This window comes from Panthera leo, chromosome D1 (genome assembly GCF_018350215.1).
Source record: "Panthera leo isolate Ple1 chromosome D1, P.leo_Ple1_pat1.1, whole genome shotgun sequence".
Classification (NCBI taxonomy): Eukaryota; Metazoa; Chordata; class Mammalia; order Carnivora; family Felidae; genus Panthera; species Panthera leo.
In genome coordinates, this window is record NC_056688.1 from 113929761 (window position 1) to 113943158 (window position 13398).

General features: G+C 60.1%; 1 protein-coding gene across 1 annotated transcript; it reads left to right on the forward strand.

Annotated features, from left to right (window-relative positions):
- The first annotated feature begins 545 nt into the window (after positions 1-545).
- Positions 546-6909, forward strand: IFITM10 (interferon induced transmembrane protein 10). Its single transcript, XM_042905195.1, has 2 exons — positions 546-1083; positions 6284-6909. The coding sequence occupies exons 1-2, from the start codon at positions 556-558 to the stop codon at positions 6431-6433; spliced, it is 678 nt and encodes a 225-aa protein (XP_042761129.1). The 5' UTR covers positions 546-555; the 3' UTR covers positions 6434-6909.
- Positions 6910-13398: the final 6489 nt, after the last annotated feature.

A 13398-nucleotide genomic window follows, 5' to 3' on the forward strand; every position in this document is an offset into this window, starting at 1 on the left:
ACGGCGTGCGCGAGTTTGGAGCCCCTGCAGTCGCCCCGCTGCCATCCCTGGGCGATTGCGTCGGATCCTTGTGGCTGTGTGTGTACAAGCTGCGTGTCACAGGGCAGGGCTTTTCCCTGGCATCTCGGCGCACAGCGTGCCCAGGGTCTGGGGAGCCTTTGGTGTCCGATGTGTTAGGGGCGTCAGCGTGCAGGTGCCCCAGAGGGCTCTGCTCATTCTGCCAGATGGTGGCGGAGACACCGTCATTGTGGGTCTGTGTGCCCTGTGCGCGTACCGGGGTGTTTGGGACGCTGGCGTGCTGTGTTTATTGCAACAGCGTGTTGGTTGGGGCGTTGCTGGGTACGGGGGGGGGGGGGGGTGCTGTTGTGTGTCAGTGGGTGAATGTTTGTGCGCAGATGGCAAAGTGATGAAAAGCCCCCGATGTTCCTGCCAAGGCGGCTGTGAAGGGCTGTGGCACCGGGGTGCCCGGGGCGGGTGGGGGAGGCAGGTGGCAGGCTGGCAGCCTCGGTGGGGATTTCCAGCTCCTCTGGGGCTGCTCGCGAGTCTGCAGGGGAGATGCTGCAGGACATCGGGGCGAGCCCTGCAGGGCGGGCGGGACCCAGCTCCCTCCTCCTCTCCCCCTGCCTCCAGGCCCAGGGCCCAGGCCAGTGCCCAGCCCCGCTGGGAGCCCCGGCCAGCACCACGGACGGCGCCCAGGAAGCCCGAGTCCCCCTGGACGGGGCCTTCTGGATTCCGAGGCCCCCGGCAGGCTCCCCGAAGGGTTGCTTTGCCTGCGTGTCCAAGCCCCCGGCCCTGCAGGCTCCAGCGGCCCCGGCCCCTGAGCCCTCGGCATCGCCCCCCATGGCGCCCACCCTGTTCCCCATGGAATCCAAGAGCAGCAAGACGGACAGCATGCGGGCTTCGGGCGCCCCCCAGGCCTGCAAACACCTGGCCGAGAAGAAGACCATGACGAACCCCACGACGGTCATCGAGGTCTACCCGGACACCACCGAGGTCAACGACTACTACCTGTGGTCCATCTTCAACTTCGTCTACCTCAACTTCTGCTGCCTGGGCTTCATTGCGCTGGCCTACTCCCTCAAAGTGAGCCGGGCAGGGGCGCGGGGGGCAGAGGAGCGGGTCCCGGCAGGTGGGGGCCGCCTCGCGGGATCCGGAGACAGGTGGATGCTGGCCAGCTCTGAGCCCGCAGGGAGGGGCTGCCCTCCCCATCCTGGGCTGCGGAAGCTTCCAGGGCGTCTTGACAGGGCTCGGGGGCCGCAGGACTGGGTTCTCTACACAGCCAGCTTAGTCCTCAAGGTGCAGACTCGGGGCTCGGTCTGTCCTCTGGGCCGTGGGAATTACACTCAGATGTAGCTGCCCCTGGGCACTCGGGGGGTGGGGGGAGCCAGCGCACAGATGCAGACCCTCAGCACCCTTCCCGTGTCACGGCTCGGGGCCCTCACAGGGGGACCTGAAACCAGGCAGACCTTCAGAAGGAGGCCACGGTAGCCGGGGTCTCCGACCACGGTGGACAAGGTCACTGCTTTCTGCCTTCCTTCTCCCACACTCTTTCTAGACGTCTGTCCTGGTGGCCGGGGAGGGGGGGCGTCCAGGGGGAGAGAGGCATGACCCCAAACCCTGAGTGAGTACAACTTTGGGAAGCCCCTGACTGCTGGGAGAGGAGCCGGCTGGGAGCAGAGCAGGGTGCCAGGCAGACAGGACCCCACGTCCCTGGGGCAGAGGGGAAAGAAATGGGCCCAGATTGCAGGAAGGGGCCTGTGACCCACTCACATCTGAGGTGAGGAGCCCCGTGCAAGTGTGTAAGAACTAAAGAGCCAGGGCTGTTGGAACCCAAGCAGCAGGACCCGCCTCCCTGTCACTCCGGACGGGTTTGGCTCCTGTAGAGTCAGAGGTCACTGTCCCTGGATTCGCGTGTCCGAGGCCAGGTGCACATCACCGACTGCAGCCGCCCGGTGAGGTGGGGGCAGGGGGGTGGGCAGCGGTGGGATGGCGGGCTGCAGGGAGAGGAGGGTCTGGGCCAGGGAGGCTGCAGGGGGGAAGGACAGCAGCCTGAACACAGCTCTTCCGCTGCGCATCTTCGAGCCCCACCCCTGCCCCTGGCATCACATGCCCCAGCCGCCTGGCTCTCCCGACCTCCTGACTCTTCGTCAGCGTCCCCCACCGCCAGGCACACCTTCGCCTCCAGGCTGGTGCACGGAGCCCTGGGCCTCTGCCATGTGGGGCCTGTGTGGTGTGAGTGAGTGTGTGTGAGTATGCGTGGATGCACGAGCGTGTGTGCCCATGTAGGTGTGAATGCGCGTGTGCACAGGTGTGTAGGTGTGGATGTGTAAGTGTAATTGTACGTGTGCATGAGTGTGTGGCTGTGAATGCGTGTGTATATTTGTGCACGTGAGTGTGTTATGTGTGGACTCGCGTGTGTGCATGTATACAAGTGAGTGTGCGTGTGTATGGGTGTGCATATGTGTGCGAGTGTATACAGGCGTGGGTGTGTGTGTAATTAATTGCATCACGTGTGCGTGCGTGAGTGTGCATATATTTGTGACTGTGTGGGTGAGTGGTACGTGACTTTGTGCGCATGTGTGCGTGCGTGTGCCTGTGTGTGCTGTGAAAGCACACCGGGAAAGGCCCCTGGGGATTAGGGGTGAAGGCCCCCAGGCCAACCCCAGCTCTGGCCCCAACGGAACAGTGCCAGGCAGAGGGCACCGTGGTGGGGGCAGCTGGTGACGCTCTGCTTCCCCTGGGGCCCTCTTGCCGTGCCCTGACGATGGCCTGTGGACACGGGTCTGGCCGCGTGGGCTCCTGTCCGGAAGCTGTCCCCCCCTTCCCCTTGGCTCGGCTGTGGGCGCCGGCTGGCACAGGGCAGGCCCATCTGGTGCAGGTTGTAGGTAGGTCACAGATTTCTGAATGGTGCAGGATTTGTGCTCTGACGGGGTGGGCAGGAATTGGTCCTTCTGAGGGGCGGTAAAGGAGATCACGCTGCCTCCACCCGGGGGCTGCTCCCCCACATCCTTCCTGGGGGACAGCCAGGGCAGAAAGGCCCGGGGCTTCTGGGGAAGGAGTGTGCAAGGTGAGCTGTCTCTGGCCTGGGCAGAGGGGGTGCAGGAGCGGCGGGCTCGGGCTCCTGCACCTGGGAGCTTGTCCATCTGTCCATCCAGCTGTCTCCTGGCCTGCTGCACCCGACGCTATTTGCAGCCAGTCATGGGCACTTCCAAGGGCACCTAACGGACTTGGGGTCAGAAGGCCTTGGCTGAAGTCCCAGCTTGGTCCCTGAAGAGGGGTGAGCTCTTCACAAACCACCTTCCTCTGAGCTGGTTCCTGTGTCTGCTCACAAAACAAACAGAAATGAAAACAACGCCCAAGTCAGCACGCGTGAGCGGGGCAGAGGCTGGCATTCAGTGGGTGTGAAGCAGACATTGTGTCCCTGTCACGGGCGCCTGTCTGTCCGCTGTCTCCACCCACGTGGGCCCGTTCACTTTGATGCCAGCTGGGTCTGCGACACTCCCCTGCCCCAGGCATGGTTGCCCACCCAAACAGACCCAACCCTCCATCTTGCTGTCACTGGTGCCGAGGCAGGGCCGGCCACTGTAGGGGTCAGACAGGGCTGTACGAGGGGGTAGGTGGACAGAGGGCACCTTCAAGGTGGAATAAGTGTCATGGTGTTTCAGAAAAAGAATATTTCATTCCTGGTTTGGGGTGAGTTTGGAGTCCAAAGTGGGAGACTTCCGGGAGGAAGCATCATCTTCACTGGGCTCTGAAGGGCAGGTGAGGTGACAGGTGTTCCAGATATAAACTAGGACATGAGGGTGGGGCGATCTGGGGGGAACTGCAAGGCCCCCATATTCTCTGGGGGCAAGACAACAGTCCTGGAAAGCCAGACTGAGGCGATGCAGTGAAGGATTTGGAAAAATATGTGAGGGGTTTGGATGTCATCATGTGGAAGACCCAGAAGGGAAGATATGACCAGAGCTATGAAATCTGCAGCCGGTTTGAAGGAAGAGGATGAGAGAACCCCCAGGGCAGAGAAAAGCTAGGGTCCCAGTGTGGTGTCCAGGAAAGGGGGCACATGGCCTGAACCAGGGCAGGGATGGTGGGCAGGAGACGAGGAGCAGATATAATGATATGGTGGTTGTTCCATGTGGGCCCAGGAGGTTGTGGACTTCCCAGTGACAGGGAAGTCAAAAAAATTGATTGGGGGGAGCGGGTATTGTGTCAGTTTTTGTATATACATATTTGCCCACTACCTGCTTTCTGAATGTCAACAGCATCCACCCATCCACCCACCCGTCCATCCATCCACCATCCATCCATCCACCCACCCATCTATCCATCCATCCAACCATCCATCTGTTCATCCATCCGTCTATCCACCACCCATCCATCCATCCACCACCGACCCATCCATCCATCCACCATCCATCCATCCACCATCCATCCAGCCAGCCATCCATCCACCCATCTGTCCATCCATCCACCCACTAATCCATCCACCCACCCATCCATCATCCATCCATCCATCCATCTACCATCCATCTATCCACACACACATCCATCCACCCATCCATCTATCCATCCATCCAACCAACCATCCATCTGTCCACCATCCATCCACCCATCCATCCACCCATCCATCCATCCAACCAACCATCAATCTGCCCATCCATCCGTCTATCCACCATCCGTCCACCCATCCAACCAACCATCCATCTACCATCCATCTATCCACGCACACATCCATCCATCCATCCACCCATCCATCCATCCATCCATCCATCCAACCAACTATCCATCTGTCCACCGTCCCATATACATTGATCCCTGCTCCTTTATTCCCTTCAACCCATTCAAATAGTCACCCACTCCTCTATTCATCTGTGTTTATACATGTTCATTTTGCTTCCTTCTCCCTTCGTACTCTGCCCCATCCCATCCCCATGTATTTTGTACATCAGTTCACTTAACTATTCATCTAACCTTACTTCCCCCCAGTAACTTTCACTGCTTTACTTACCACCTCTACATGTCAGCCATCCATCCATCCTCTGACCCAGCACACCAATAAATCCACTCATCCTTCAAGCTGACAGCATCCCTTCTTTCCACTGCTCCTCTAGCTGAGCCACGTGCATCCATTCATCATGTACCTGTCTTCACACTCACCCTTGCTCACTCTCACCTTGTTATCCCTTATGTCATCTCATCCATCCATATGACCCATGCACTATCATTTTTTTCTATTTTCCCTCCCTTCTCATCCATCCACGAATCCAACTACGCTTCTTTGGACTTTGTGGAGGGAGAACATGCTGAAGAGAGGGAAATCCTAGGATTTACCCTGCGTGAGGGTGGCTTCCTCCTTGGGAACACCTCTTCACAACCAGAGAATCTTGGAAATGGGTCCAACTCTGCCCACTGTCTTCCCTGTATCTTAACATCCCTTCCCAGAGACCATGGGGCCCGCTGCCTGTTCTGTCTAGTGCCTATTCTTAGGTAACCCCTGTGAATTTTAGATTAAGGAGCCACTCAGACTAGGGCACACTTACAACCTCCATTGGCTGATCATATAACTCTCTGAGACCAAGTTTCTCCTTTATCTTGTGAATTCATTTGTCGATCCCAGCTTTATTGAGCTACAGTTGACCTACAACATTGGAGAAGTCCAACGTGCACAACGTTGCAATTCGATACACGTACATCCTGCCAGATGATCGTAACAAGAGGGTTCGTTAGCACATCTGCCAGCTCACATAATTATTGTTTTTGTGGTTGGTGGGGTTTTTGGTGGTAGGAACACTTACAATCTGCTCTCGCCAACTTTCTTTTTTTTAATGTTTATTTATTTATTTTATATGTGTGTGTGTGTGTGTGTGTGTGTGAGAGAGAGAGAGAGAGAGAGAGAGAGAGTTCAAGCAGGGGAAGGACAGAGAGAGACGGAGAGAGAATCCCAGGCTGCTGCGCTGACAGTGCAGAGCCCGATTCGGGGCTCGAACCCATGAACCGTGAGATCATGACCTGAGCCGAAATCCAGAGTCGGATGCTTAATTGACCGAACCACCCAGGTGTCACCCCCCCCCCCCGCCCCGCCTCCTTGATTCAGTAACTTTCAATCGAATAGTACAGTATTGTTAAACAGTCCTGTTTTATTTTAAATAATTTCAGACGTGGAAAAGTTGCAAAAAGAACTACAAAGAATTCCCGGGTGCCCTCCGCGCAGAGGTGCCCCATACCCGTATTTGCCTTTCCCTGGTCTCTGGCCTCGGGCCTCACCTCCCCCCTCTGGCTGCAGGTTCGAGACAAGAAGCTTCTCAATGACCTGAATGGAGCAGTGGAAGACGCCAAGACCGCCCGGCTGTTCAACATCACCAGCTCTGCCCTGGCGGCCTCTTGTATCATCCTTGTCTTCATTTTCCTGCGGTACCCGCTCACCGACTACTAGGACCCCGCGGGCGCCGCCGGCCGTGGAGACGAAGCCCCGAGACACGTCCGTTGTCATGACTGACGCGATACGGGATGCGGTGTGGTTGGGGCGGAGCAGGGCGCGGGCCCTGGGACCCCCCCGAAGCTGTGAAGCGGGCAGCGAGGCCGCCAGAAGGTCCGCACAGTAAGGGGGCAGCGAGCTTCGGGCCAGCCCACCCTCTCTGCCTCTGCCCGTTCCCGGGGTCTGGGTTTCTCCCTGTGTTGCCGCACCCTGGCTTCCAGCGGCTGCCCCCCGCCCCGCCCTCCTGTGCCCCACCCAGGCTCCTGGGGCCCTCTGGCCCGACACCCAGCAAGAAGGGCTTCTGTGGGAGCTCCCCGGCTTGGGGGGGCTGCCAGCATCTGGGGACTCACTCTCTCCTCTCCGACCCCACCTCCTCCAAGCTGTGACCCTGCTCAGAGCTCTTGTATCTGTGAACTTTCAATAAAATACCTGTCTGGCTCCAGCCCAGCCTCTGTCCCAGGGCCGAGCAGGGCATGGGGGTGGGTGGATTTGGCAGCTTTGGGGGCCCCACTCAGGCGCTGCCTGGCGGTCCAGACACCCCCCCCCCCCCCCAGTGCCAACACCGCCGGGGAGGGTTTGCTCCGTGACCTGGCGGTCTTCTGCCCATGGTGCAAGGGGACCGAGGGGGACTTTGGCAGAAGGTGCCCCAAACACGAGTCCTCTCGAGGATTAGGCAGCACGAACAGAGCTGTCTGCCCAGCTGTAAGTTAGAGCGGAGAAAACCAGCGTGTTCCCGGGGAGGGAGCAGAACCCTCGTGGCACAGGGTCGCCGCTCGTCTGGGAAACCAGAGGACGTCTGGGCAGCTCAGGTGCAGAGAGCGAAGGAGGAAGGCCTGCTGACCTCACCCCCAGGCCCAGGGGTGGCTTCGCAGGGGAGGGACTGGGCTTGCTTTGTGGGCTTCGAGGACGGTGGGGGGGAGGCGGGGGACAAGGCTGTCACTGAAGTGGGAACCGTGCAGGCTGGGGCTGGGGCGGATGAAAGAATTTGGTGACAGACTGGATGTGCTGTGAGGCGGGCGGGAGCAGCCGGGGGTCCCTGCGTGTCCGACTTGGCCGGGGCTAAGCCCTCACATGGGGACCTGGGGAGGAGCCCTGTGGAAGCAGAGGGGCCCGGCAGTGACAGCCAACATGGAGCCCAAGGAGCACCACCTCTCTCCGGAAGGCTGGCAGGAAGAGGGGGTGTCCCAGCACCCAGAGTGTCGGGGGCAGAGGAGGGAGAAGCCAGAGGCGCCCATCGGGTTTCTGGGAATGTGATGGAGGAAGGAAGGAGGTAAGGAAGGGGCGGAAAGGTGTGCTTGGCGGGGCGGGGAGGTGGCGGCCAAGGGAGAAGAGTCCCGGGGATGTCATCAGAGCAGGGTGCCAAGCCCGGGGCTCAGGGTCGGCAGTGACGGACAGCCACAGGGAGGAGGCCAGGTGACCGAGGGGTCACCAAGGCATGGGTGTCAGAGAAGGGCGGAGAGCACAGACGGAGCCCTGTATGGGCAGCGTCCAGACAGCAGGAGAGAGACTCCTCTCTCACGCAGGACAGAGGCACAGGTGCTGATGACGGGGTGGGTGTGTGGACGTGGGGCCGAGGACTGGGGTTCCCCTGCGACCTCCCTGGGAGGGGGACACGCGGGGGGGCAGGGCTCAGGGCAGGGGTGAGGTGTTTGGGGTCTTTCCTGGGCAAGTGGACCGGTGTGGCTGTGGTCAGCTGGGGGCACGCGCTGGGGGCTCCGTGGTTTCCCCACGTGGTGCGCCATGGCGACAGAAGCGTGGAGGGGACTTGGGAGCGGGACATGGGGCTGGGCGTCTGCCGAGGATGGACGGGAGCCGGCTGGGCTGCTGGGACCTGAATCCCCGCGCGGAGGGACGCTGGGGGTGGGGCAGCGTTGCCGTGAGAGGGTCAGGGCTTCCGAGAGCAGCGGGTCAGGTCTGGAGAGGTGTTTCCCAGGTGAGTGTGCTAAGAGGCTGGGGGTGGGGGCTTCAAGCAAAAGGGGGCCGGGGTGGGTGGCGAAAGGCACACTAGTGAGGGGGCCAGACTCCAGCCCCCGGCCCCACCCAGAAGCCCAGGGGAGGGGCCGGAACACCATGGCATGACCCCTGACCCCAGGCAGTGGCAGGACGGCAGGGGGGCTGGCACCCCTGCAGGGTTGCACGGAGTTATGTTGTGGCCACCCATGGAGGGGAGCTGGGAGCCTTCCGGGTGGCCCCCAGGAGGGCGGTTGGAGGGGCTGGAGGGCCGCGAGCTCAGTCCTGGATCCTTCCGGAGCTTCCAGATCAGGCCCAGGTGGGTTCCCACCACTGCCCATCGGCTTCCCGGAGGAGTCAGGGCCAGGATGGTCACGGGGAGGGCATCTGGGGAGACAGGGACCGGAGGTCATGAGCTCAGGCCCTACCCTGGGGTCCAGGTGGCTTCATTACCCCTGACGGGGCCGGGAAAGTGGAGGCAAAATGTTTTCTTCTCTCCTTTTCCTTAAGCCTTTGCTGCCAGCAGCCGCTGACCTCCTGGGACGCCACCCGGGGGAACCGCATCCTCAGGAAGGAGGCCTTGGCCTGGCCTCTACCTGGAACCTGTCCCTCCCGGCTGAGGCTTTCGGGCTCCGGTCGCAAACAAGTTACGACCGCCTTGCGGGCACCGAAGGCACTCTTAGCCCACAGACGTTTGTGTCCATTCCTGGGGAGCGGGGGCCACACTGCGGAGGCTCTGCCTCCCCCCTCTCACCCCTCCCACCACCCCCCCACCCCACCCCCAGCCACCCCCCCACCACCACCTAGGGCTCAGGAGAGGGTGCTGGCACCTGCCGGGAGGGGTGTCTGCGGCCGCGTAGCCCAGACCCCAGCAGGCGGGCAGGCGGGCACGGGGTCCTGCCTTGGTCTTGGTCTCTGGCTTCCAGGTCTGAGTCTTTGCCTCTCTGGGCCCCGCCCTGACCTTCCGACCCTCCCCGCCCCACCCCCTCCCCGCACCCCCTCCCTCTGTTTTTATTTGGTTTGCACAGTGTCTGCCAGGAAAATGCCGCTCAGTAGGTACTCGCACGAATGAGCCGGCCGCCTCGGCTTGCTCTCTTCCTGCCCTTCTCTGCGTGCCCCTGGCTTCACGCATCTTTGCGGGGGGGACTCTCCCCGCCCTCCCCTCCCCCACGCTGCCCCGATTGGCCCTGGCCACCGCCCTTGTGACCTCCAGCTCCCAGACCAGTTTAAAAGGACCAAGGATGGAGAGAGTGTCTGGAGGCTGGCGCTGGCCATGTGCACCTGTGCGATGAGGGGCTGCTGGGCGGTTAGTCCCCAGCTTCTCCTGCCTTGGCCACAGTGGCCCCAGGTGTTCCAGGTCCCCATCATCCGCTTGCCAAAAACGCTGCCCCCGCTCCAGCCTGACCCTGTCCACACACTGGAAAGGCGCAGAATATTCCTTCTTCATCGCGTGCCCTCGGCTTCCCTCCTGGGTGTGGAGATACCCCCGGAGGCCCCCTGCTCCCACAGAATAGCGACCCCCGACCGCCGGCTCAGGGGGCACGCAGACGAACAGGTCCCTGGCCCCGTCGGGCCGCAGGGCCCCCCTGAGATCTGCTCCGTCCCACTTCATGGGGGTGGGTCTGGGAGGCGGCGGCCATAGGAAGAGCCACCATGCCTTCCCCCACCTGCCCCCCCCCCGAGGCACCTGCTGGGCTGCAGAGGCCAAGACTCAGTGGCTCAGGGGTGGTTTGAAGGACACAAGAGGCTCCTGGAGCCCGGCCAGCAGGGCTGAAGGGCGGCGCGGCAGGGGCAGCGGTTGAGAAATTTCGCCTCCGGTGCCCGGCTCCCTTCCTTTCGGCCACGGCGTGGGGGAGGGGGGGAGGGGGGAAGGTGGGGGGCTCCCTGTGGCTGCAGTTTATGCCCCCCTCACACTCCTGACGCATCTGACTCATACGCGGACTGCCGTTTGGATGCCCTCTTGCTGAACGTCTGTCTTATTACCTAGAGCACATCCTTCCTACTGGGCTGTGGGTTTCTTAGTGGCACCCGGGTGTCTCCGCCCACGTCCCCCCTCCGTCCCTGACAGCCCTGCCCCGCTCGGAGGCCCTCACTGCCCTCTCTCCCTGGCCTGTTCTAATAAACACAAGTGTCCAATTTCAATACGGTCACAACTACCACCATCTTCATCAGTTGAGGCTTTTCGCCCAGGACACGGAAAGGAGTGCATGGAGAGAAAAACACCAACACGTTTGCCAAATCAGGGCACACGTGGGTGACATCAGGCACTGATCAAGTTCTACTTCTGGACTCCAGTGGTGGTTACGTGAGTGTCTGTTTTATAAAAGTCATAGGGGCGCCTGGGTGGCTCAGTCGGTTAAGCGTCCGACTTCGGCTCAGGTCACGATCTCACGGTCCGTGAGTTCGAGCCCCGTGTCGGGCTCTGGGCTGACAGCTCGGAGCCTGGAGCCTGCTTCGGATTCTGTGTCTCCCTCCGTCTGCCCCTCCCCTGCTCACACTGTCTCTCTCTCTCTCAAAAATAAACATTAAAAAAAATTTTAAAAAGTCGTTATGTTGTATAGTCATGCCTTATGGTAGCCCTCTGCATGACACCCGTGCATTTACACAAATATGTTCACAGACGCCACGGATGGGAAATAACTCATGTGCGTTAACGTCTATTTTCACATACAGACGAAAACCAGTTGATAAATGCACAGCTTTGTTTATAATGTCCCTGGGAACTTAGCCTTTTATTTATTCAAAATAAGCATGATGCATAGGACAGAATGTCTCTGGAAGAAACCACACGGACAAGAGTAAGATGGGCCCCAGGTGCCGGTGGCCGCACCCCAGAGAGGGGAACCGCTGGGGGACTGGAGCCAACAAGGTTTATGGGGAGAAGGCAGGTGCATGGGGTGGGGTCAGTAAAGACAACGGGAGGCCAGATACGCACAGGATTTGGCCAAATAATTACATATATATATATTTTAATGTTTATTAGTTTTTGAGAGAGACAGAGTGTGACTGGGGGAGGGGTAGAGAGAGAGGGAGACACAGAGTCCGAAGCAGGCTCCAGGCTCCGAGCTGTCAGCACAGAGCCCGACGTGGGGCTGGAGCCCACGAACCGCGAGATCATGACCCGAGCTGAAGTCGGACGCCCAACCGACTGAGCCACCCAGGTGCCTCCCCTCCCCCCGCCCCCAGCCAATAATTACATATATTAAGGCTGATGGGAGTCTGTGACAAAAGTGGGGTGGGACAGAGGGGAGCCAAGGTGGGATTAGGGGAACCTGTGCACCCCCAGCTCTCCCCACTGGCAGGGTCTGCGAGACCCCCAACGCCCCAAAACAACAAGCTCACTGGCACCCAGATGTTGGCTCTTAAGGTCACTGCCCCCCTGCAGGGACCGGGCCCCCTGGGGACGGCTGGTTGCAGGCAGTGCCTGGGGGGGCTTGGACCCTGACGTACAAGACGACCTGAGGCACCTGGGACCAGGAAGCAAAGACCTGATGAGGTAGGTCCGAATCAGGCCACTCCGAATTTGGCCACTCCGGCCAAATCAGGGACAACTGGGCCTCAGGGTAAATCCACTGAATGAAAGAGGAAACCATGAGTCCACACGGAGACTCATAAATAAACTGGAGGCTCAGTGAGCAAGGGGGTCTCTAGTCTGAGAGGCCAGCCTGGAGGACAGTCATGACTGCAGAGGGAGACGGAGACCCAACGGGCGGTACCCCAGAGGTGCCCACCTCCCCTCCTGGGCGTCCCCCCATTTTCTAGGGCGGTTCACAGGACCCCGGAGAACCGCGCACTCGCACTCGTCAGTGTGTGCGAGGGAGGGGCGCCTGGGGGTTGCAGACGAACGGGCAGGGGGAGGCGTGCGGGAAGGGCGTGGGGCCCCCGTGCCCTCGCCCCAAACCTGCGTGTGTTCCCCAGCCCGGAAGCCGGCCGGACCCCACGTCTCCGGGCTGTTCCTGGAGACTCCTCCCCGCGTAGGCTTGACTGACCATCAACTCCACGACGTGCTGGAGGTTCTCATGAGGTCTCGGTCTTTCTGGTGGCCGCCCCCACCCGGGCCCCCCACCCCCACCCCACAGTCACCTCGGGAGAACAAAGGATGCTCCCGTCACCCAGGAAATTCCAAGGGCTTTAGGAGGTCAGTGTCGGGAGCCCGGCCAGGGACCCACAGAGATGTTCCCTGTGATCTCACGCGGCCCGAGCTCACTAACACACCGCCAGACAAGCCCCTTGCGAGGGATAACCAAATAGAAGGGTCCTGCCCTCTGCAGAAGGCTCGCGGCCACGGGAGCCACAGGAAGAGGGGGACCGCTCCGGTCAGAGCTGGTCACCACAGACAGGATCCGCACCTGCGCGGTCGTTCCCTAAACCCACGCGATTGTGTGTCATCAAGTCTCATTCATAAGCTTCCTCTCGCATGATTAATGTTTTTGCTGATAGGATTCACGTCGCCCGGACGCCTCTCACGCTGTCGGTTGCTTCCTCTAATCTAAGGTTTGGACAGCTGCCCTCGGTTGATTGCTCGGCGTGGACATCTCTGCGGTGCAGGAAGTGTCCGCTCCTGTAGGGACTGTCTGACCTTGACGTGGTACCACATAATCAGAACCACTGTGGCTTTACGGCGAGCCCAGACATCTCGAGGCCCCCCTCACCGGTCGTCTTCAGGAGTTTCTTGGCCATTCCACTTACGGTATTCATTTAATTGGAGAACTTACCAAGCAGGGGGGGAAAAGACGACTAGGATTGTGGTTTAATCCACAGAGATACATTTGGGAGGAATTTACATTTTTATAAGACTGAGTTTTTCAAATCTGTAAGCGCGCCATAGGCTTTGATTTACTTCAGTCTCTTTAAAGCGCTCCCCAAACGCACTATAGTTTCCCGCGTCGAGGTCTCGCACAGGACGCGTGAGATTTACTTGCAGATATTTGATTTTGGTGCTATTGTAAATGTTACAGTGTGAAATGTTTTCT